Source organism: Garra rufa, chromosome 17, assembly GCF_049309525.1.
Source record: "Garra rufa chromosome 17, GarRuf1.0, whole genome shotgun sequence".
Classification (NCBI taxonomy): domain Eukaryota; kingdom Metazoa; phylum Chordata; class Actinopteri; order Cypriniformes; family Cyprinidae; genus Garra; species Garra rufa.
The window spans coordinates 38,859,308-38,882,029 of NC_133377.1; the positions used below are offsets into that span (position 1 = coordinate 38,859,308).

At 38.3% G+C, this 22,722-nt stretch overlaps 2 protein-coding genes across 3 annotated transcripts; both read left to right on the forward strand.

The window, feature by feature from the left end:
- Window positions 1-23: 23 nt before the first annotated feature.
- On the forward strand, window positions 24-9,492 carry kifc1 (kinesin family member C1). Of its 2 annotated transcripts, none has more exons than XM_073822139.1 (17): window positions 24-86; window positions 401-427; window positions 2,010-2,093; window positions 2,190-2,286; window positions 2,387-2,440; window positions 2,530-2,565; window positions 2,665-2,863; window positions 2,938-3,103; window positions 3,190-3,357; window positions 4,874-4,993; window positions 5,254-5,538; window positions 5,653-5,817; window positions 6,347-6,485; window positions 8,433-8,572; window positions 8,746-8,819; window positions 8,945-9,020; window positions 9,099-9,492. In XM_073822139.1, exons 2-17 carry the CDS (start codon window positions 416-418, stop codon window positions 9,141-9,143), a joined length of 1,860 nt encoding a protein of 619 aa, XP_073678240.1. In that variant the 5' UTR covers window positions 24-86; window positions 401-415; the 3' UTR covers window positions 9,144-9,492. The 2 variants fall into 2 exon arrangements, with proteins under 2 accessions (XP_073678240.1, XP_073678241.1); XM_073822140.1 differs by having other exon boundaries at window positions 25-86; window positions 398-427.
- A 1,408-nt stretch (window positions 9,493-10,900) lies between these two features.
- zbtb22b (zinc finger and BTB domain containing 22b) lies at window positions 10,901-21,065 on the forward strand. Its single transcript, XM_073822293.1, has 4 exons — window positions 10,901-11,019; window positions 12,584-12,810; window positions 14,350-15,228; window positions 16,198-21,065. The coding sequence occupies exons 2-4, from the start codon at window positions 12,586-12,588 to the stop codon at window positions 17,128-17,130; spliced, it is 2,037 nt and encodes a 678-aa protein (XP_073678394.1). The 5' UTR covers window positions 10,901-11,019; window positions 12,584-12,585; the 3' UTR covers window positions 17,131-21,065.
- The last annotated feature ends 1,657 nt before the right edge of the window (window positions 21,066-22,722 follow it).

A 22,722-nucleotide genomic window follows, 5' to 3' on the forward strand; every position in this document is an offset into this window, starting at 1 on the left:
CAATTTTGAATTTCAAACGGCTGCGAGAGCTTATAGCGCTGGGGTGTGTTTTCTGCAAGTGTAATTCGCTATTCCCTGTATAAAAGGTTTGTCGTTATGTGTTTGTTTATATACGATTAACCGTAAGTACGATAAGTTATGTTTTATTTTTTGATGTTAAGATAAGGCACATTGCATGGATTTGTATGTTTATTTTGTAAGGTTACGCGAATGACATCGGTGAAGCCGTGATGTATTTGAGCGACTGTTTGTTTTTGTTTATACACGTTACATATGTTTATCGCTAATGTTAATTTAATTTTATTAATTCAAATATGCGCTTCATGGGTAAAGCTATTTTGAAATCACGTTAACTAATCTTTTTAACATGTTATGTTTTTTGGGGCTTGGCTTAAAGAAGAATTGAACAGGATCCATGAACAAAGAGGTAATTTAAGAGTTTGAAATGCATGGGAGATACAAGCTTTGTCTACATTAATCCCGATTAATTTCGTTTTAAAATGCTCTCCATCCACACTACCGTTTTCCAAAAGTTTCTCATCCACACTGAAACGTAGGAAAACGTTAGTTTCGCCTTACTGTATGTGTAAAACCTCAAAAGTTCACTGAGATTATACAGACGAGAGATTATGCAGATTGCTTATATATTTTGTTCTATTTTATTAAAGTTGTCAGAGGTAAATCAGTAGCAATTTAAATTAACAATATTTACTGATTTTAAACTTATGGATTCATTAGTTTGAATATACATTGAACCAAAGACTATCATAACATCTTCGTTGATAATTCAGTGTACTTTATTTTTTGACATTTGACATTGCATGTTTCAGTCATGACTGCACATTTTCAGTAGTGACCTTAATGTATTAGTATCATATACAGAACTTTAAACACACTAAAATACAAAAAATGCATAACTGTACTCAAATTGTTTATTTTCCCCAAATATGAGGATTATGTGTTTCCTTTTGTCACTACTGAAACAATGATGACATGTTTTGGTCATGACTGTTACGGTAGTGACAATTTTATGGGATAGCACCCAAAAAAACAAAGCTGTCACGACTGAAATGCCACCAAATGTTTTGGTAGTATCAATTTTAGATACTTTTGAACCTAGCTCAAATATGCTTTGACAAATGGTTAACAGTTTTGAACAGTTGTTCACATAAAAACTACATGTTATGGAATAACATCACCCCCGAAAAAACTTAAATTAAAAAAGAAATGGTGTTCGGTATTGACATTTCTTAAAGTTACGCCAAATGTTTTAATACTTTTAAACACATTTACCTCAAAATGACAGTGCTTTACTGCTTATCTACTGGCACCTCATAGCTATGAGAAAAAGTGATGCATAGATTATTTCCTGATCATAAATGTAGGGGTGTACTAGTTAAAATCAGCCAATGGACTGAAACATGCGCTGTTTTTGTAGTGATGTAAAAAAAAAAAATGCAGAACACATGATGTTTTTATAGATTTTAAACTTACTAAAATTTTAAATATTATTGTGGGTTTCAGTAGATCATAAAAGGATCTTCAAAAACCTCTCATATTTGATACTGAATACTTTTTAAATGTGTTTTTAGTTGTTTGACAGCACTTTGGACCAATTCAATTCAGAATGGCCCATATATAAACATGGATATCTATTGGTACAACATGCGTCTTTTTCAAATACCCTTTGATTATTGCAGTCCACACTAAAATGTAGTAAAAAAAGCTCAGTTTCCTTGAAGAAAACGTCATCTCTGTGTGAACAGAAGCCCAAAATTGCGAGGAAACATATGTTTTCAAACTTGTTTGTTATCCACTTGCAAGCATGCATATGTAGCCCAAGCTACTCGTCATTGCTGTTCAGTACAAAATATTATGCACCTCAGCAGCAATTTGGTTGGACTGCTGAATGCATCATTCTTGTTTTGGATTGTGCATCTCTCATTAGCTCTACAGTCATATGTACGTTTTGAAAGTCTGTTCATGATGTTCTCTTGGTTCTTCTGCAGAATACAACATCCCGTCTCCCTGTCATGTCTGGGAAACGGGCTTACACCAACAGTACGGATGGAGAGCAACAGCAGCCTGCGCAGGTGTGTTTTCAGTCCAATCAGTTTTGCCTTCCTCATGCTTTTATCACAAGGATTATTTTGAATATTTAATGGAAAAAGTTCCCTACTTTTCTCCAGAAGAAAATGCGCAAGGTAGATGCAGAACCGCCTCCGAGGTTCAGACCCGCGCCTAGTGCTGCGCCCCCAAGACGTCCTGTGCCAGTCAAAGCACCTAGTAAGTTATACTGAAACTTAACTTCTCGTTTTCGTTTTTAGGGGCTGTTTGACTAAAATAGCAGATGGGGTCTTAATGTTCTCTGTCTCTCCTTTTTCAGCCAAACCTCTTCGTCCAACTGGAGCTGCAACAGTGGCCGTTGCCCCTGCAAGAGGTATTGTAAAACATTCTTTAACTGGTCATAAACATTACTCACTTACCGTCAATGTGTCAACTTAACTTCAACATTGTCTTTGCATCAAGGTGACCAGAGAAAACCTGTTGCAGCAGTACCTAAAGGTAAAACACGCATGCGTCTCTGTCAAACGTTTCCCCCCTTTATTGGTTTGTACATATTAAAATACAGTATAATAAAATGGCTGATGTGTCCACTTTTAGCAGCGGTAGGTGCATCACGGAGGCCAGGATGGGACCTGAAGGGCAAAGTGAGTGACATGGAGAACAAAGTCCAGAATTACCAAAGCAAAATAAAATCAGTAAATCTGGAAAATGATCACCTGAAGGACTCCATAACCAAAGCCCAAAAGCAAGCCGCTGAAGTCAAAGACGAGAACAATGGTCTCAAAAAGCGCCTCAGGTAAGGAAGTAAAAAGTAACTCCATATTGAATCAGAACCTGGTGGTCTTCATAATAATCCTGATTCTGTTGTAGGGATTGTGAAGAGGAGCTGGAAAAGCTGGCTACTGTGAAAGATGACCTGGCACAAACCTCTACAGAGAGAGATGGTCTCAAGAAAGACCTCAAGAAGCTAACCCAAGAGCATAATGTTTTGGAAGAACTCAAGGATCATTTGGAGTCTGAGCTTCGCAATATACAGGTAAACATTTATTTTTGTAAGGGCCACATTTATACCTTGAATTAACATCAGTGGATTCTGTCAAACTCTTTATGTTTCTTTCTCAGACTCAGCTTGCCATTCAGACCTCTGCACTGAGGCAGTGTCAGAGCAGTTTGAAAGAGAGCCAAGAACTGGTCAGGAACCTTGAGGAAACGGTGGCTAATCAAAGGGAAGAGCTCCACCTTGGAGAAATGGAGCGAAGGAAGCTCCACAATACTATTCAAGAACTCAAAGTGAGCTTGTATGAATGAGAGTAATGTAAAGCTATATTCAGAGTTTGTACAAGGTGCTTAAAGTGCTTTAAATTTAAGGCCTAGAAAACCCTTAAAAATGGCAATATTCCTGAACAGGTACTTGAAAAGTGCCTTACTGAACGACAAATATCATAGATACAAAGCATTTAATTTTTTCATGCAAAATTCACACATTTCAAACTGCATACCTTTTCGGCTTATTTCAGTTAATGTAAAAAAATGATCAAGTTAAGCAAGTAGTACTGACAGCGTCAGGTAAACATGCCTGTTGATGCGAAAAGAGGAACCAATGAACCTATTTTTTTTTTTTTTTGCTGAAACTGCTCTGGGGTGCGTTTCCCGTACAACGATGTAACTCACTGATTAACCTCCATAGTACGATGCATTGTTGTGGAAACGAACTAGCTAGTCACGAGTGTTTCCCGAACATCGTCGCATCTCCGTCGTTTGAACCACATTAGTTCAACAACTAGGGCCGCTTTTAATGACGTCAAAGAGAAATAACTTCTGCTATTTAACTGATTAGAGATCTCAAAAATGCAGCTATATTGAACATGGCACCTAATGACTTATTTACTATTATTTGTTCCCTGTCATTTCACTTTATTTGATGTTTGATTCATCTCGTGTTCTCTCTTACGTCATACTCTGGGGTTCCTTTAGGCATTTGTGCACACGCGCACTATTCATAAACAACGCTTAGAGGATGAACATAGATTAACATGCATTTATATTTATATTCAATGGAAGATAAAGATTGTACTGCATGTTAGCTTACGTATTCTGCCCAAGAGCATAATTTATTGAGCTCATATGTCTTACTAACAAGAAACTATGCTTCTAACCACAGGTCGAGAGCTGTAGTTCTTAGGGCTGGGTATTGTGACCAATTTGGCAATTCGATTCTTATTTTCATGGTTTCGATTCGATATCGATTAGCTATCAATATTTCATTTAAAATGTTAGTTTTGCAGACATGGGATCCATATTTTGATATAAATGCTGGTAACTGAAACTCTCCTACTTAAGTTTATTACTGAAATACACATCAACATTAATAATAGGGTGCACAATTGTTTATTTTAAACAACTTTTATTTTAAATGAACACTGTAACAAGAATTCAAAATTATGTGCATCCATTGTACACCATGTAAACAAACTGCAAAATGCACATTACTGTAAAAAAAAATAAAAAGACTGTAAATGTGCAACAGTGAAATCTATTAAGAACTTCAAACATGTTTAAGAAATAAAACATTTTTCTAAATTCAAAACATTCAAAACAGGTCCATCATAAAGCCCTTGTCTGCGTATACAAAACATTCTAACTGTCCATAAAACTAACAGTTCTTAACTACAGCCTAAAAATTTGATCACCAGATTTTTCTGGTGTTGGCTTACTTTTTCTTAAAGTAAGCTTGTTCAAAATCTTGCTCATGTATTCAGTCATGTATGTTCGAACATGCATTAATTAACTCACACTCTCTTTTTAGGGCAACATCCGAGTGTTTTGTAGAGTTCGACCACTGCTGACTGGCAATCAGTCTGATATTCCTCACATTCAGCTGCCGGCCCATGACAACAAGGCTCTTACACTTGCCAAAACGGAAGAGGTAAATGTTCCCATCATGCTTCTGGTCTTATGGATGTTAAGTTTGGTTTAATCTTGCATAGCCAGACCTTTAGACTGAGGACAGAAGGCTTGGACTGACTGACATGCAAAGCAGCCAATCACAGTTTATGTTTAGAGCATGAACATGTGGAGTTGATGTCTCTACAACAACAAACTACCATGCAAACAATAAATCTGACACTGGTATAACTTTATAGAATATGACTGACAGCCATTACAATTTCCTCTTCTCTTCCTCAGTCACACACAGGTCGCACGGCTGACACTCAGAAGAGCTATAACTTTAGCTTCGACCGTGTGTTTGGGCCTCGTGCCACTCAGCGTGAGGTTTTTGAAGAGATCTCCCTGCTGGTGCAGTCTGCTCTGGATGGGTACAACGTTTGTTGCTTTGCTTATGGCCAAACTGGCAGTGGGAAGACATTTACTATGGAGGGGGGTGATCTGGAGGAATTGTGGGGAGTCATTCCGCGTGCTGTCCAGCAAATCTTCAAATCTGCCAAAGCACTCCGTGAGCAAGGGTGGCAGGTAAGGGCGATGTAGAAGTTTCATAGGAAATATTTGTTGTTTAAATGACATTAAGTTGCTTTTGGCCGCCTCATGGTTTATATTAATAGACTGTTTCTGTGTTGGTTTTTTTAGTACACCTTCACTGCCAGCTTTGTGGAGATCTACAATGAGACTCTTCGAGATCTTCTCTACACAGGAAAACCAAACAAGCGACCTGAGCATGAGATCAGGAAGGTCTCCAATAATGAGATCACAGTAACCAACCTGACCTACCAAAAGGTCAACAATGAAGATGAGGTACTGCTCATATGTCATATCACAAAGTGATATAGGGATAGTTCACCCAAAAATGAAATATCATCAGTCACATATTACTCACCCCAATGTCAATCCACACCCATAAGAGCTTTGGAATGCAGATTAAGGCTTTCTTGATAAGATTTGAGAGCTTTCTGAACCTCCATAGACAGCAAGGGTCCTACCAAATTTAAGGTCCCGAAAGTAATAAGGACATCAATTTAAAAATTGTCCATGTGACATCAGTGGTGATTTTATGAAGCTACGAGAATGCTTTTTGTTGTGCAAAACTAAAATAACTTGATTCAGCAATTGTCTATGGATGGTCAGCTCTCGGATTTCATGGGGGAAAAAAAGGTATTTGTATTCAGAAGACTAATGAAGGTCTTACAGGTTTATAACGACATGAGAGTAAGTAATGACAGAATTTTAATTTTTGGGTGAGCTATCAGTTTAAGATGACTCTACTCTGAAATTTACAGTAACAGTTGTTTAATTTGTTTATACATGTCCCCCTCCCGTGTCTTAGGTGCTCAACTTGATCATGCTGGCAAACCAGAACCGCTCCACAGCCCGCACATGCATGAACGATCACTCTTCACGTTCTCACTCTGTGTTCCAGCTAGACATCGAGGGGCAGAACTCTGATCGAGACACCAAGTGCAAGTGTAAGAGTCAAAGGATACCTTGATTTAAAGGGAAACTTGGGTATTTTGATTTCCATGCCTTAATATAACAAATGTGTCTCACTGAAATATGTGACCCTGGACCACAAAACCAGTCTTAAGTCGCTGAGGTATATTTGTAGCAATAGCCAAAAATACATAGTATGGGTCAATTTTAGATTTTTTTTTTTTTATGCCAAAAATCATTAGGAAATTAAGTAAAGATCATGTTCCATGAAGATTTTTAGTAAAATTCCTGCTGTAAATATATCAATGTAATTTGATTTGTAAAATGCATTGTTAAGAACCTAATTTGGAGAACTTTAAAGGTGATTTTCTCAGTATTTAGATTTTTTTGCACCCTCAGATTCCTGATTTTCAAATAGATGTATCTCGGTCAAATATTGTCCTATCCTAACAAACCATACATCAATAGAAAGCTTATTTATTGAGCTTTCATGTGATGTATAAATCTTAGTTTTGTAAAATTTAACCTTATGACTGGTTTTGTGGTCCATGGTCACATATGTAGTAGGAAACCCATGAAATATTTGCATTATTTAAAAATTTCACATTGTTTTATACATATTGTAGGCTATGGGTGGGCATTATGATGTGAAATGGTTGCGCTTGGTGAGCTATTGGTGCTATTTGTTGCTATTTTTACTGCAACACAACTCTAAAAATAAAATACTGATACAATGACCACAACTACTGAAAAGAGCTTACAGGTGGCAATGGATGCAAGTGTAGGCTTAAACCAAATGTCATATCATTGGCTTTCCCCTCAAGGAGTCTAAAGACCCCTGGATATCGAGTGAAATCCGTGCTGAGAAACTTCAGTGTCATGACAAGCATCTGCGTTATCCTGTCAGGATGGTATCTAGCGTTTCTTGTCTCTGCCGTTTGTAAGCTCTTTTAGTAGCTGTGGTCCACTAAAAGCCTCATAGACATCAGGGCTAAAGTGGAGAGAACAAATACTCAAGTCTTCTTTAGGAAGTTTTAATTACCCACAGACATCTCATTCTTCTCTTTTCGCTAGGAAAGCAGTGAAGACTTAAATCACTTGTCTTGTTGCCCTCCGACTGAAAACTATAACCAAAAGCCGTACAATGTTAGCCTAGAATCTAGACGTGCCCCTAGCGGCAGCAAATTACATTTGCTTCCAAGGGCAGTCTAGTAACTCTCCGTTCACTTGAGATTTCCAAAAATCCAAAATCGACCGGGCCAATCACGAGTCGGTGGGCGGGCTTAACATGATGACGACTGACCTGCGACCATTAGTTCCGTCAGACGTTCTCTGGTTCCGTGAATTACGCGTGAGGGAGAGAGCGATGACTGCTGCTAGCGAACAACTTTGTTTCGAATCGGCTTTGGCCGCCACTCTGAGAGACTTGGAGTTAAGCTTTTCTCTGAGAAAAGAACAAGAAACTGCACTGAGGTCGTTCTTACAAAAGAAGGATGTATTTGGAGTTGACTACGTCACCTTCTTCGTTGCTCTGATTGGTTGTAGCGCTATCCTATTGCGTGGAGAGGGAGTTTGAAAGACAACCGTTTATCCCGCCCCTCCGGTTGAGCGCTGTCTATGGAGAGTGCCCAGACCCTACATTTATGTGGGTCTGGCTTGTCAGGCTAGTACAATGTGGCATTGTATCAGTATATTATTTTTCTGAGTTGTTGTAAAAATGGCAATAGGTAGCGGCAGTAGCTTACATGTTTAACTTATGTTTTTTTTGTTTTTTTTTTAAATGCCATAAGTCTTTCATGGGTTTTCTACTACATATTTCAGTAAGACACATTCAAGTTGTAATACCCAGGGTTCCCTTTAATAGATAAACTACGCTTCATAAAGGGAAGCAGAGGTCCAATTTGGTGTAGTCTTGATTTTGAGTTTGTCCGTAGTTATGTTTGGCATTGATTCCTGACTTTGTCTATTGATTTGCTCTACAGCCACACTGTGTCTGGTGGATTTGGCCGGTAGTGAGCGAGTGCAGAAAAGTCAGTCTCAAGGAGAACGATTCAAAGAGATGACCGCCATCAACTCTTCCCTCACTAACCTGGGAATTGTGATCGCCGCTTTGGCCAGCAAGGTATGTCTTTAACTAAATGTATGAAGTCAATTCTAAATTAATGGAGAATGTGAACCTCTCAAAATGAAACTTCATTTTAAACCCAAAACTATAGTAAGCTATAGCTGGTTTCCTCAGTTATATTACTTCCTGTGCAATAGTGATTTCACACTCATTTTCCTTAACATCTGCAGGAGAGCTTTATTCCCTACCGTAACTCAAAGCTCACATACCTCCTCCAGAGCTGCCTTGGGGGCAACAGCAAAACGTAAGCATAATGCTTGATTTGTAGCCTGGGGTGGTGTTTTCTTTTAGGGGTTTGCAGAAAGGGACATGTGACTCATTTCTTTTTTTTTTTTTTTTTCTTTTTTTTTTGTGTTCTTCTCTGTACAGTTTGATGTTTGCGAATATCGCACCTGAGGAGGAGAGCTTCAGCGAGTCGCTGAATTCTCTGCGCTTTGCTAGCAAGGTGAGTGATCTCATGTGATCACATCAATGTTTATTTAATGAAAGTCTCTGTTTATAACTCACATTTATTGTGTTGCAGGTGAACGACTGTGTCATTGGAACAGCCTCAGCTAATCGGAAGTAGATCAGCTGTCATTTCCACTGTAGTCAATTTTTTTAAAATATTTTAAACTTTTATGTGAGCTTCAATTATTTCACTTAACCTAATCTCTCCTGTCTCCGGTATGTTTTTATATTTCTGTGATGCATTTTTAATGTTCTCTTACTAGCAGGCCATTTTTATTAATGTTTTACAGCCACCAAATGCATAAATTTACTTCATCTTGTATGGGGGATCAATAAAGCTTCTATTTTGGCATGTAATGCAGTGATGAGCCTCATTATGATGCCAAGTGTTTAAAGTTTGGACAATTTCGTTCTTCAGGATATAGCTCAGTTTTGTTAGGCAAATGAAAACGCTCTTATGCAAACAAATGTTCATGGTAATAGTTTGTCAAAATACTTAATAAAACTGACTTTAACTTTGCTACTGTTTTCATAAGAAATTCAATTTCACAAACTCAAAGCTTGTTTCAGTGTTTAAGAAATATCCCACTGTAGTTATAGTCTGTTTTGGAGTGTGTATTTACACTAAGTGCAAGTAGCCCTGCTTTTTTGGCACAGGCTATTTACACTAATTCCACCCACCGATGTGTTTGGAGTAGACAAGTTTACAAAAAGAGGACTGTTTAACAACAGTGTCAGTAGCGAAAAAACGCACGCGTATTATATGCTTTTTTTTTTTGGATGCGATCGACCTGAGTTCAAGTCCGCCATTTGCCAAACTCGTTATCCCTTTTACATATCACATCACATCGGAAAGGCATTTATTTTTAATAAAAGTGAAAGGAAAAGTTGAAAGTATCAGGTAGGTATTGGGAGGGATTTATTGTTCCAATAAGGCAGAATCATTATTTAATACTTATTATCATTTACACGTACTACATTATTGCACTCGGTTTTATAATATAGGCTACTTAAATACTGAGAAGCAGATACTTGCTACTATTTGCAATAAGGAGTGTAAATGACAGAAAATACTACTATTTGTAAATGGAATTTATCACTATCTACACTTAGTGTAATATTGCTTTTTGCATTTGGTATAAATCTATGTGGGTTTTTTTTTTACTTGGTATAGCATCTGTCGCTTTTTAGGCTTGGTACAAATAGCCACTGCCTAATAACTTTAATATATTTAAAATAATAATCCTTTGCTGGCCAAATGTTGTAAAAATGTAAGTCCGATGTGGTAGACTAAATCAGTGCACAAATGCTCATTTCCAGTGTAAATACTAATCTTTGGTCCATAATTTTAAGTATCGTTTTTTTTTACTTTTCTATTTTATTGTTTTATTTTTTACAGAAAAAAAACATGAAATAACGAAGGAAGCTTAAAGCACTTAAGCACGTAATTATTGAAAAGCCTTTTTGAAAACACTAGTGAAATTAAAAATATTGATAAACCTTAGTAAAATTCATTCATATGCATTACTGAAACATCTTACAAACACTAGTGACATTAAAAACATTGCTAAACCTAAGTGAAATTCATGTATGGGCATTACTGAAAAGCCTCTTAGAAACTAGTGGAATGAAAAGCATTGATAATCCTTAGTAAAATTTATTATTTTGGGTAAAATTGTTTTAGATAAAGCATAGCTACTGCCGTATAAACAGCTTGATTGTTATTGAATATTTCAAATTTGAACATTTCTATGGTTTCTAATCCTCTAAAAACAGCACTTGTTGCCATGACAATCGAGAACAGGACCCAGTGTTTGCTTCTCTTTTTAGTCGGCCGAGTCTAGAGCAGCTGTCTGGGATTTCTTAAAGGTAAAACCAGACTCCAAACCCGATGTCAGTCCACCATTACGCTCGACATTCCCGAACGGTGGGAAACGTCGATCTATCATGATGAAAACCCCTCTTTTGAGTGCCTGAGGGAAATATTTAAGTCGGTAAGACGTTTTGCTTAATAAAAAGAGTCTGATTTATGAGACGATCCGCTTCCGTGCTTCTTAAGGCCACACGGATTGGCTTCGTAGCGGCTGGCTAATGTAAATAAGAGCGGCGCGAGAACCCCCTGATTTCTGACGCGAACACTTTTAAACGGGGCTCTGCGAGTTTATACGTGGCGAATTTGGTTTTAATACACGCTGACAGCGACCCGGCGAAAGCCAAGGACTATTTGTTGACCAAACACTAATGCAACTTTGAAGACAGCGAAATACTCTACTGAATTTAAGGCTATATTCGCTATATTTATGATATTTGTCACTATTAGAAAAACGGAAAGACTATCCAACACGCAAATAAATAAAGTGCTCATGCAGTGCCCCTTGTTCTTTGGACCTGCAATACCATTTGTTAGGTTCAAAGAGAAATAAAGCTCGATTGTATTATTTTATGAGGGAAATCACAACACCCATTTTAAGCAGCTGTTTGTTTGCATATCTAAAATATGTTTATGTAACAGTTATTAAATATATAGTATATCATTATTATATAAACAGCTTTTTCGCATGTGAAAGTGACTGGAAGTCATTCCTTTTCAAAGTAAATTTAATTTGGTGTTTGTGCAAATGAGCACCAGAATGTTCAGTAATTTGGTTGTCACTCTGGTTTATAACTGAACTGAGTGTGAATGTAACCATATTCAGCAATTTAAAACATGACTGGCAACTTTATTCTGCTGCTGTGTTAAAAAATGATGCACTATAGGCTAAAGGGTTTGGTCAGTTATCCGGATGCACAGCCACATTGGCGATACTCAGATGTAAACAACAGCATGGATTATGGTTGAAGTCAGGGGCGCTGCTAAGGGGGGGAAGTTAGGACAATTCTAAGGGCCCACGCCATTTAGGGGCCCCCAGAGATCTGCTTTTGTGTGGTGGGGGGGCCCAACCTCATATTTTGTCATAGGGCCCAAAATTGCGAGCGGCGCCCCTGGTTGAAGTACTACTGAATACGTTCTGCTAATCTGTCTAAATGTGTCTAAACATGTGGAAGCTGCTAAATCATATAGCAGACTTAGTAAGCAGGAAAGGGTGCAATATTTTGACAAACTAAACTTAACAGGTGGTAAAGATATGAAGCATTATGAATTAAGATATTAGCCTAATATGTCACCTATCTGGCTGGAAATGATAAGAACAAACCCAAATTTTGTCAAGATTCTTGCCCTGGAAATCCTGGTTCAGTTTGGCCAACCACTAATGCCTTTTGTTCCTCAGACAGTGTTTTGCACTCTTTTCTTTTTTTTTTTAATAACTTTTGGAAGTCTATATTACTCCAAATGTTTTTCCTAGTCCGACTGATTAGTACAGCTCAAAACATGACAATAATTTATATATATATATTTTGCAATAATTAGCAGATATGCAAGTTTCTTTCGGTTCAGTGCCATTGTTTACATTCAGTGATGACGCCTCGTGAAAACACTCTATACACTTTCTGTGTACTTGGTCTGCAAATTGGGAGGAATGTTAAGTTTGCATTGAAATGAGTTACTTCTTCTTGCAGGAATGCAGTCGGCCACGGCAGACCAAGGCTATGGTGACTCTGCGGGTTCAGCCACCGGTTCAGTGGTGCAGGTGTGCTTCCCGAGTGTGCAGGCCTCCGTGTTGGACAGCCTGAATCGTCAGCGTGAAGAAGGCCATCTCTGTGACCTCTCCATCCACGTTCAGGGCCAGGTGTTCAAGGCCCATCGGTGTGTGCTGGCTGCATCATCACCTTACTTCCACGACCAGGTACATTGAGGCCTAGATGGTCTAAAAGATCTCTTGAAACATGTATTGAAGATCACTCTGATTTTACAGGTCCTCATCCCCTTGCTATGTCTGACAGGGGATTTATTATTAGGAAATTCCTACTATTTTATTTTCACCACCTACGAACTCACAAAGAGCTAATTAAAGGCACTTTACCACCTCGTTACTCCACACTTGCCCTCTGCTCGTTATGTTTTCAATACACTGCTTCATCCCTTCATGAAATTATGTCACATAGCACGAGCAATCGCACCAGGGTTTGTTTTAATCGAACCAAACATGAAGTGTGAACACACCTTTAACCAGAGTTATGTAATGTTATTTAAATGTAAGCTAGTATTTGAATCAGATTAAGTACATGGCATTCTGATTTATTAACAAAATGAATTGCATATGTGAGTATTTAATGAAAAAAGCTTAAAAATCAAGATAATCCAAATTATTTTTGAGCACAAGCATGGGTGTTGCATAAACTATATATGGAAGAAATACAGTACCATTTAAAAGATTTTTAATGTTTTTTAAAGACATTCTGCTCAGCAAGCCTGCATTTATTTGATTCAAAGTACAGCAAAAACAGTAAAATTTGTAAATATTTTTTTACTATTTAAAACACCTGTTTTCTATTTGAATATATTTTAAAATGTAATTTATTCCTGCCATTTTGAAGCTGAGTTTTATCTTTAAAAAGCATTAAAAAAAATCTTAGTGTTCAAAAACTTTTGACTGGTAGTGTAAATAAAACAATAAATATGTTTAATAAAATATATAATACGCTAGTATTTAAATCAAATTAGTTAAATGATATTCTGATCAATTTAAAAAACTAAAGTTATTGAAATCAACTATATATGGATGAAATCGTTATTATATGTAGTAATTCTTATTTCAGTTTTAGTTACACTACTGGTCAAAAGTTTCTAAACTGTAAGATTTTTCTTTTTTTTTTTTTTTTTAAGAATTCTCTTCTGCTCACCACACCTTAATTATAGAAATGAATACTTTTATTTAGCAAGGATGCTTCCAACTGATCAAAAGTGATAAAGGCATTTATAATGTTACAAAAGATTTCTATTTCAGATAAGTTCTGTTCTTCTAAACTTTCTATTCATCAAAGAAACCTAAAAAAATTACTCATCTGTTGTCATAAAATATTTTCCTGAACGATCGTGTGGCTGAAGTAATGATGCTAAAAAAAATCAGCTTTAAAATTACAGAAATAATTTACATTTTAAAATATATTCAAATAGAAAGCAGTTATTTTGAAAAATAACACTTTTTTTTAATTTTAAAGATTTTAAAATCTTACTGTCCAAAAACTTTTGACTGGTGGTGTATCAGACAAGTGCAAAATCTTGTTAGACAATATGTTGACAGCTTCCAAGGTGCCAAGTTCTGTAACATTTCACAGACACAGAATCTTTTTTTACAATCTATATTAGTAATTTAAAAAATGCATAACAGTTTCAATTGTGTCATGTTTATTAGCCACATCACAGTCTTTGCTCTGCGTTCCAGGTGCTGCTAAAGAACATGTCCACCGTTTCCATCCCGGCCGTCATGGACCCCCTGGCTTTTGAGAGTGTCCTCAGTTGCGCGTACACCGGCCAACTGCGAATGCTTCGCGAAGACATCGTTAACTACCTCACTGTTGGCAGTGTGCTCCAAATGTGGCACATTGTGGACAAATGCACTGAGCTTCTCAAAGAGGGCAGGGGAGGTTCCAGTGGACCTCAGGGATCTGGAGACAAGGAGAACGCAGGCCAGAGTGGCGGTGGCCCCAACAAGGTCGCCCAAGCGGATGGAGGAGACGCACCTTCGACTCCTCAACCTCCCAGCCGACCTTCATTTAGTGAGAGCCAGTCACCGAGCAGCACCAATTACTTCAGTCCCAGAGACGCAAACTTCGGCAGCACGATGGGGACCACCGGAGCAGTGGGAGAGGGTGCCGTACACTCCACCCCGACCTACTGCATGCAATCCGGCGGAGAGGAAGGCTTCATGATCGAAGAAGACGAAGAAGATGATGACGAGCTCTTGTTTCCCAGGAAAAGAGATCGGGGAGGCAAGCGAAAGGTCGCAACCTCCGTCTCTGATCAAGAGGTTGGGGTGAGTGACAGTTTTGGAGTTTCATCCTACCAAGATGGAGACTCCTCTCCACCCCAAAAGCGGCCGTCATACAGTCAGCCAAGCATCATGCCGAGAAAACAGTGGGTGGTAGTGAAGACGGAGCACTCGAGGGACGACGACCTGATCGTAGTGTCGGGAGGTGAGGAAGGAGCAGACGATGAAGAGGAAAGGGAGATGGAAATGGTCAGAGAGAGGGACAGGCCATTTAATATATCAAACGTTAGGACCCTCTCTGGACTCAGAGAAGATGCTGAAATGGAGGCACAGGTCAGTAGTTTTGCATAAACTCAAAGGAGAAGTTCACTTCCAGAATAAAAATGTACAGATAATTTACACACCCCTTGTCATCCAAGATCATGTCTTTCTTCAGTCGTAAAGAAATTATGTTTTTTGAGGCAAACATTTCAGGATTTTCTCCATATAGTGGGCTTCAATGGTGCCTGCGAGTTTAAATGCAGTTTAAATACAGCTTCAAAGGACTGTAAGTGATCCCAGATGAGGAAGAAGGGTCTTACCAGCCCAATTCCATGGAAAAAGTGTGGATTTGGTAACCCTACATCCAACACGAGCTGCATCCAAAATTATTTAAATACTCTGCATATTGATAGCGACTCACTGATGTATGAAAATTATATTCAATATTAGAATGTTTGCGGTAGCGGGATTAAGAAAACAGTCCCGCGCAAGGCTTTAAAACAAAAAACGCACACAATGAATGGCAACAGTACAAAGCAAAAGCAGAAACCCAGACATTTTGGGTGATTTACAAATCCCAGCCAGAAAGAGGACATGTCCGAGGAAAAGAGGACGTATGATCACCCCATGCAAACATAATATGAAGTGCAAAGAAACCCTTTTACTCACTTCTTTTGTTAGTGAAGCTTGATCACAAACGATTTGCATGAACAGAGACACATTTAGATAGATCTGGAGTAAATGACAACTGCTATGTTCATTATTACATCCAACAACAAAACACCTCAATCGCTTAGAATACATTCTTGTCTACTTCTGCTCTTGCATTGTCACTCAAGGCGGGTCTATGCTAGAACACCAGAGTCAGTCAACAGATGTAGAAGGGGCCTGTGCAGAACTAAGTCTTCTGCCAAAAATCTGTGAATGACTTAATCTGAGAAAGTGCTCATGATTTATGGAATAAAAAAAACACTGGGATGAATTTTGCATCTGATGACCTCTTAAACATCCTCGATTACTCAAATGTCTTTTTTCTTGTAGGCTGACTATTGCCAGTCCTCAGAAGACTACCTCAAGTTTGAGAGGGGTTTGATCGACCAGGCGTCCTCTCAACACCCTCCTGAGAATCCCGGTCAATGCTCTAGTAGGAGTGTGTCCACCCTGCTCGGTTCGGTTCAGTCGACGGCAGCCAGAGCTCAGCTCTTCCCTCTGGATATGCAGGGAAACCAGATTCTCCTGTACAATCAAGCCGCCCTGGAGTCTACATCTCCATTAGGGCTCGCGGGAGGCATGTCCGGGGTGTCTCTAAAAGGGAACCTCGAACACGGAGCGGTCCATTTACCTGGCCAAGGAGCATTAGGTAGCGGGATGGAAGGATTAGACGGCAGCGGAGCTGGCAATTCAGGCAAGGTCTTCATGTGTCACTGCGGGAAGACGTTCACACACAAGAGCATGCGGGACCGGCACATCAACATGCACCTAGACCTGCGGCCCTTCCACTGCCCAGTCTGCGCCAAGAAGTTCAAGATGAAGCACCACCTCACCGAGCACATGAAAACCCACACCGGTTTAAAACCCTACGACTGCCACGGCTGCGGGAAGAAGTTCATGTGGCGTGACAGCTTCATGAGGCATCGTTCGCATTGCGAGAGGCGCAGCAGGGCTGAAGCAAGAGCGGGATCCGAAAGCTCTGTAATTTCTCCACCACATCACATGAAGCTCCCGTCAGCCAACGAGACCAATCAAGGTAGCATTGGTGTCAGAAGTGGGATCCCCGTTTTGTCTCCACAACATTCAATGAGCAGCAACGGCGTCTCTTGTCTCAACATGGCCGCTTCAGGGCCTCTTATTGGAATCAGTTCTCAAAGTGGGCCACATGGCCTTGGTTCTGGTGTTTTGGGCATTGGTGGCAATCGTAGCGGATGTGCGGAAGACATCTGTGAGGGTAGCGTTGACGAAAGCAGCGTCACATAAGACATTTCCCTCGTGAAACCACCGTCCTGCAAAACCAGAACACTTGTCTTCGGTTTTCAAGGGACTACGTTCACAATTGTCTGATTCTTTACCTCATGTCGGTGAGTGCGCCATACAAGATGTCCCATGTGTGTTCGAAATTAATACCAATGACCAAGTGCCCATTGCTAGCTCACGTATGTATCTACTTAAAGACCAGGCTGCTATGGGGACTGTCAGAAGCGTATCCCGGCCAGGAATACGGGGCGGTCGCCATCACGTTCAAGCTGCCTCACTAGCACAGAACATTCGTTCACTGTTGCTCTGAAGTGCCATTCTGTTATTATGTTGTACGATATTATGTTGTACAGAGTTGTACATTACTGTAACTCATTCGGTCCGTTCTTGATGTGAAGTTTTATTGTACTGTCACTCAACTATATACAGTATATTCACTCTCAAAGGACAAGATATAGTTTCCTCAGCACTTTGGTGTCTTAAGGCTCGTTCACACCAAGGACAATAACTATAGCGATAACTATACAGGTATGTTCATGCCAAAAACAATAACTATAACAATAACAATAAAGGCTTGTTCTCAAGAAGAATGATAAGTATTAAGGCTTTTTTGCAAAAAAGGACAATAACTATAACGACAAATGTTTACAAAAAGGATGATGATTATAACGATAACTACACACCAAAAACACACCAAAACCAGTAACTATTACGATAACAATATAGGCTCGTTTGCAAAAAGGATACCAACTACAGTGAGAAAAGAAATTATTTTGTATGTTTGCCCACTGACAAAAAAAGATTAGTCTATAATTTTAATGGTAGGTATATTTGAACAGTGAGAGACAGAATAACAACAGAAAAACATTTTATAAAAATGTTATACGTTTATTTGCATTTTAATGAGTGAACTAAGTATTTGATCCCTTCGCAAAACACTTGTTGGCAATCGCAGAGGTCAGACGTTTCCTGTAGTTGTCCACCAGGTTTGCACACATCTCAGGAGGGATTTTGTCCCACTCCTCTTTGCAGGTCCTCTCCAAGTCATTAAGTTTTCGAGGCTGATGTTTGGAAGCTCAAACATTCAGCTCCCTCCACAGATTTTCTATAGGATTAAGGTCTGGAGACCACTCCAGGACCTTAATGTGCTTCTTCTTGAGCCACTCCTTTGTTGCTTTGGCCGTGTGTTTTGGGTCATGCCCATCCACGATCCATTGGAGCTCCAGACCGAGGGAGATTGACAGTTATTTTGTGTTTCTTCCATTTGCAAATAATCGCACCAACTGCTGTCACCTTCTCACCAAACTGCTTTGCGATGGTTTTGTAGCCCATTCCAGCCTTGTGTAGGTCTACAATCTTGTCCCTGACATCCTTGGACAGCTTTTTGGTCCTGGCCATGGTGGAGAGTTTGGAATCTGATTTATTGATTGCTTCTGTGGACAGGTGTCTTTTATACAGGTAACAAGCTGAGATTAGGAGCACTTCATTTAAGAGAGTCTCTCTTTAAGAGAGTGCTCTAATATCTTCTTGTTATCTGTATAAAAGGCACCTGGGAGCCAGAAATCTTACTGATTGATAGGAGAGCAAATACTTTTTTCACTCATTAAAATGCGAATCAATTTATAACTTTTTTTAAATGCGATTTTCTTTGTTGTTATTCTGTCTCTTACTGTTAAAATAAACCTACCATTAAATTTATAGACTGATCATTTCTTCGTCAGTGGGCAAACGTACAAAATCAGCAGAGGATCATTTTTTTCCCTCACTGTATAAAGTGTCGGTAACTGTACAGGTACGTTCACACAATACAATAACTATAACAATAACGATCAAGGCTCGTTTGCGAAAAAGGACGATAACTATAACGAAAATTGTTTGTAAAAAAGGTTGATAATTTTAACTAAATGTACAACTTCAAGTTAACTATAAAGGTACATTCACACAATGGAAAATAACTATAACAATAACGATCAAGGCTTGTTTGCGAAAAAGGACGATAACGATAAATGTTTGCAATAAAGGTTGAAAATTATAACTTAAAGTAAAACTTAAAGTTAACTATAAAGGTACATTCACACAATGGATAATAACTATAACAATAACGATCAACACTCGTTTGCAAAAATGTACAATAACTATAACGATAATTGTTTGCAAAAACTATTGATAATTTTAACTAAAAGTGTAACTTAGAGTTAACTATAAAGGTACATTCACAATGGATAATAACTATAACAATAACAATCAAGGCTCGTTTGCGAAAAAGGACGATAACTACAATGATAAGTGTTTGCAAAAAGGCCAATAATTATATTGATTACTACAAAGGTGTGTTCACACCAAAAATAACTATAACAATAACAACAGATAACGATAATGACCCTTTAGGACAACTATAAAGGGTCATTGCAAAAAGAATGATAACTATAATGATAACGATAACTAATTAGAATAGCTATAAAGGCTTGTCACAAAAAAGGACAATATCTATAATGGTAACTCATTCAAATAACTAAAGTTAACTACAAAGGTACGTTTCACACAAAATTAATTCTAAAGATAACTATAAAGGTCTGTTCACACCAAAAACCGTAACTATAACTATAACAATAAAGGCTTGTTCACAAAAAGGACAATAATTTTAACACCAAAGCTCTGTTCGCAAAGAGGATGTAACTTAACCTCTAAAAGCTTGTTTGCAAAAAGGAACTAATGATAAAGGCCCAAGCCTTTTAAAGTGGTACACAACATAACTACAGCGCACACTCAAAGTAAACAGAACATTATTGTACTTCAGTGTGGATGCTAATAAAGATATTGTCATAGTTCTTGATGTGAACGGGCCTTAAAACTAGAATAGCAACAGCACACCACTATTATAACAATGAAAAAAGCTAAAAAAAAGATTTAAAAAACGCCAGCCAGTCAGTATCAGTTACACTTTAAAAAGCTCAAGCACATTGTGTGCTTTGGTGTGAACACTAATATAGTTATCATTCTTGGTGTGAACGGGCCTTTACTGCTTGAAGAGGAGGGAAGTGCAGGGTGTGTAGGTAGTTGGATAACTAAATGAATCAGCTCAGAGTGCATTTTGGCTTTACAGTATGTCTTTTTACCCGTAAAACCAACAAACATTGAGGGGGACCATAAACACATCCTCCTCAATATTTAGTAAACAGTATTGGTCAAGCACCTAGCATCCAACTACTGAACTCCTGCGGTATTTTAGATGTAGCCTATAGTGTACTAGTAGTGATAGTTTACACGTTTGCCTTCCATGAAGGCCAAGAATGGATGAAAAGCTCGAATTAAGTATGCAAATGACATGCCAAATCAGCGTGAACGTCTGCAACTGCCAAGAACGTTTAAGACACATGAAAATGATTTAACAGATCCTGACTGGGATCTGTCAAGGCTTGTTTCTCGCCTGAGTGGATGTTTGGATATGTCAATGCAGTGATCAGTAGTTGCCTTGTACCACAGATGCACCACAGAACCCATATACCTCAAACATTTGCGCAACTATTCAATATATTACAATAAATGAACTGGGATGTGAAGATTGTGAGCTGGAAGGAATCACATATCTGTTGCTAATCACACATTATTATGACTTTTATATCAAACCTGTGTGTATTTCAGATTAGTGAGCAAAGCTGAAGTGTGAACATGAAGTAGAGAACGTCTGAAATCTAATTTAAAAATAACCAGTAGGTAAAAGCATGATTCAGTGCTTGCTTGATGAGTAAACTGGTTGGAGATCTGTATTTTGTACTGATAAATAAGAAAACTATTTGTTCTGTCTACAACTGTTGTGGTGAATCTGAATTAAATATGTGACAGCGACAGCACGCTACGCATTTCCCTGATGTGGACAGAGTATGTCAAGGGTTTCACAGGATTCAAGATCTTCAAATGAAAGAGAAATAAAGTACGTTGTGCACAAATTATGACTTTCTTGTCTTATTACTGTTTGAAAGTCAGTTTTTGGATGTTTTAGTTTACTCTGATTGTTGTAACTCTCTCACTGTTCCAAACATACGACTTACTTTATTCTGTGGAGCACAAATCAAGTAAGGAATAATTGATGATGGGCCGTTGAATTCTTAGAAAATAATGCACACCTGAGGTCGTGATGCAGCCGTTAAACCTCGGGTGTGCATTATTTTCGTAGAACTCAACGAACCGAAGTCAATCATTCCGCTTATACAATGGTTATCACACCTTAAAGCATCGATCAGATGATATATTTCAAGACATTTGTCCGGTTTATATCCTTAAAACGCTATTGTGAGTAGGATTAATTTCTTACGCAGATCTTCCAGTGCCTTCGTTGCCAATTCCAAAACGTCATTTTAGACCTAGCAACCACACTTGAGCCGTTGATAGCAAACTAATGCAGTTAATAATGAAGTTTAGACAGACCGACCGACAGACAAGCCGACAGACAGAGAGAGGGAGAGTATGGCAAACTGTTTTAGTCTAAAATATACTACTTATCGTAACTGCATTTTTACTAGTAACAATTCAGAGTGCTCTATAATTCAATTTTTTCTAGTAACAATGCCAGTTACAGAGCTCTCTAATTCAATTCTTACTAGTAACAATTCCAATTAGAGAGCTCTACAAGTTTTTACTAGTCATATGTCTCCATTGACTTCCATTCATTTTTAATTACAGAGCTCTACAACAGATTTTTTTTCTGGTAAGAATTTCAATTAGAGAGCTTTACAACTGAATACTTACTAGTAACAATTACAATTGGAGAGCTCTCTAAATCAATTTTTACTGGTAAGAATTCCATTTAGAGAGCTCTCTAATTCAATTGTTAGTAGTAAGAACTGAAATAGACAGCTCTCTAACTGGAATTCTTACTAGTAAAAATTGATTTAGAGAGCTCTCTAATTGTAATTCTTACTAGTAAAAAATTCTGTTGTAGAGCTCTGTAATTGAAAATGAATGGAAGTCAATGGAGACATACGACTAGTAAAAAAAATTATTTGTAGAGCTCTCTAATTGGAATTGTTACCAGTAAGAATTGAATAAGAGAGCTGTGTAATTGGAAATGCAATTACGACGAGTAACGCTTAGTATATTTTAGGCTAAAATACGGCTTGCCATAAGAGAGAGAGATTAAACTCATGAATTACCTCTTTCAAGTCTGTGGGTCTCTGGCAGCATCGTCTTTACTAATAGTGAAACTGTAAGTTAAATTTCTTCAGGAACAGCACCATTGTTACCTCGCTGGTGTGAAATGTCATGTAGTTCTAAAGTTGTTAATCATCAGAGCAGCATATGCTAACTGTATGTGTGTGCATCTGTAAGAGAGAGTGGGAGAAATACAGTATCAGTATGTGCTTTCCGTACAAAATAAAACGTAATATCGTGGCAAAAACATGGAAATAATCTGTCGTTTTTACCTTATTGTTTACTTGCTTTGTGAGTGCCGTCATGGGTTTTGGTTATTTTGCTGTTTTAGGTTGTATGGACCTTTGAAATAGCTGAAATCGTGTGGCGAAGTGATATAGACATGTAATGCGGTAAAGTGTTGCCTGGAACTACGTTCGCCGTGCGTTTGCCTGAAAATAATGCGCA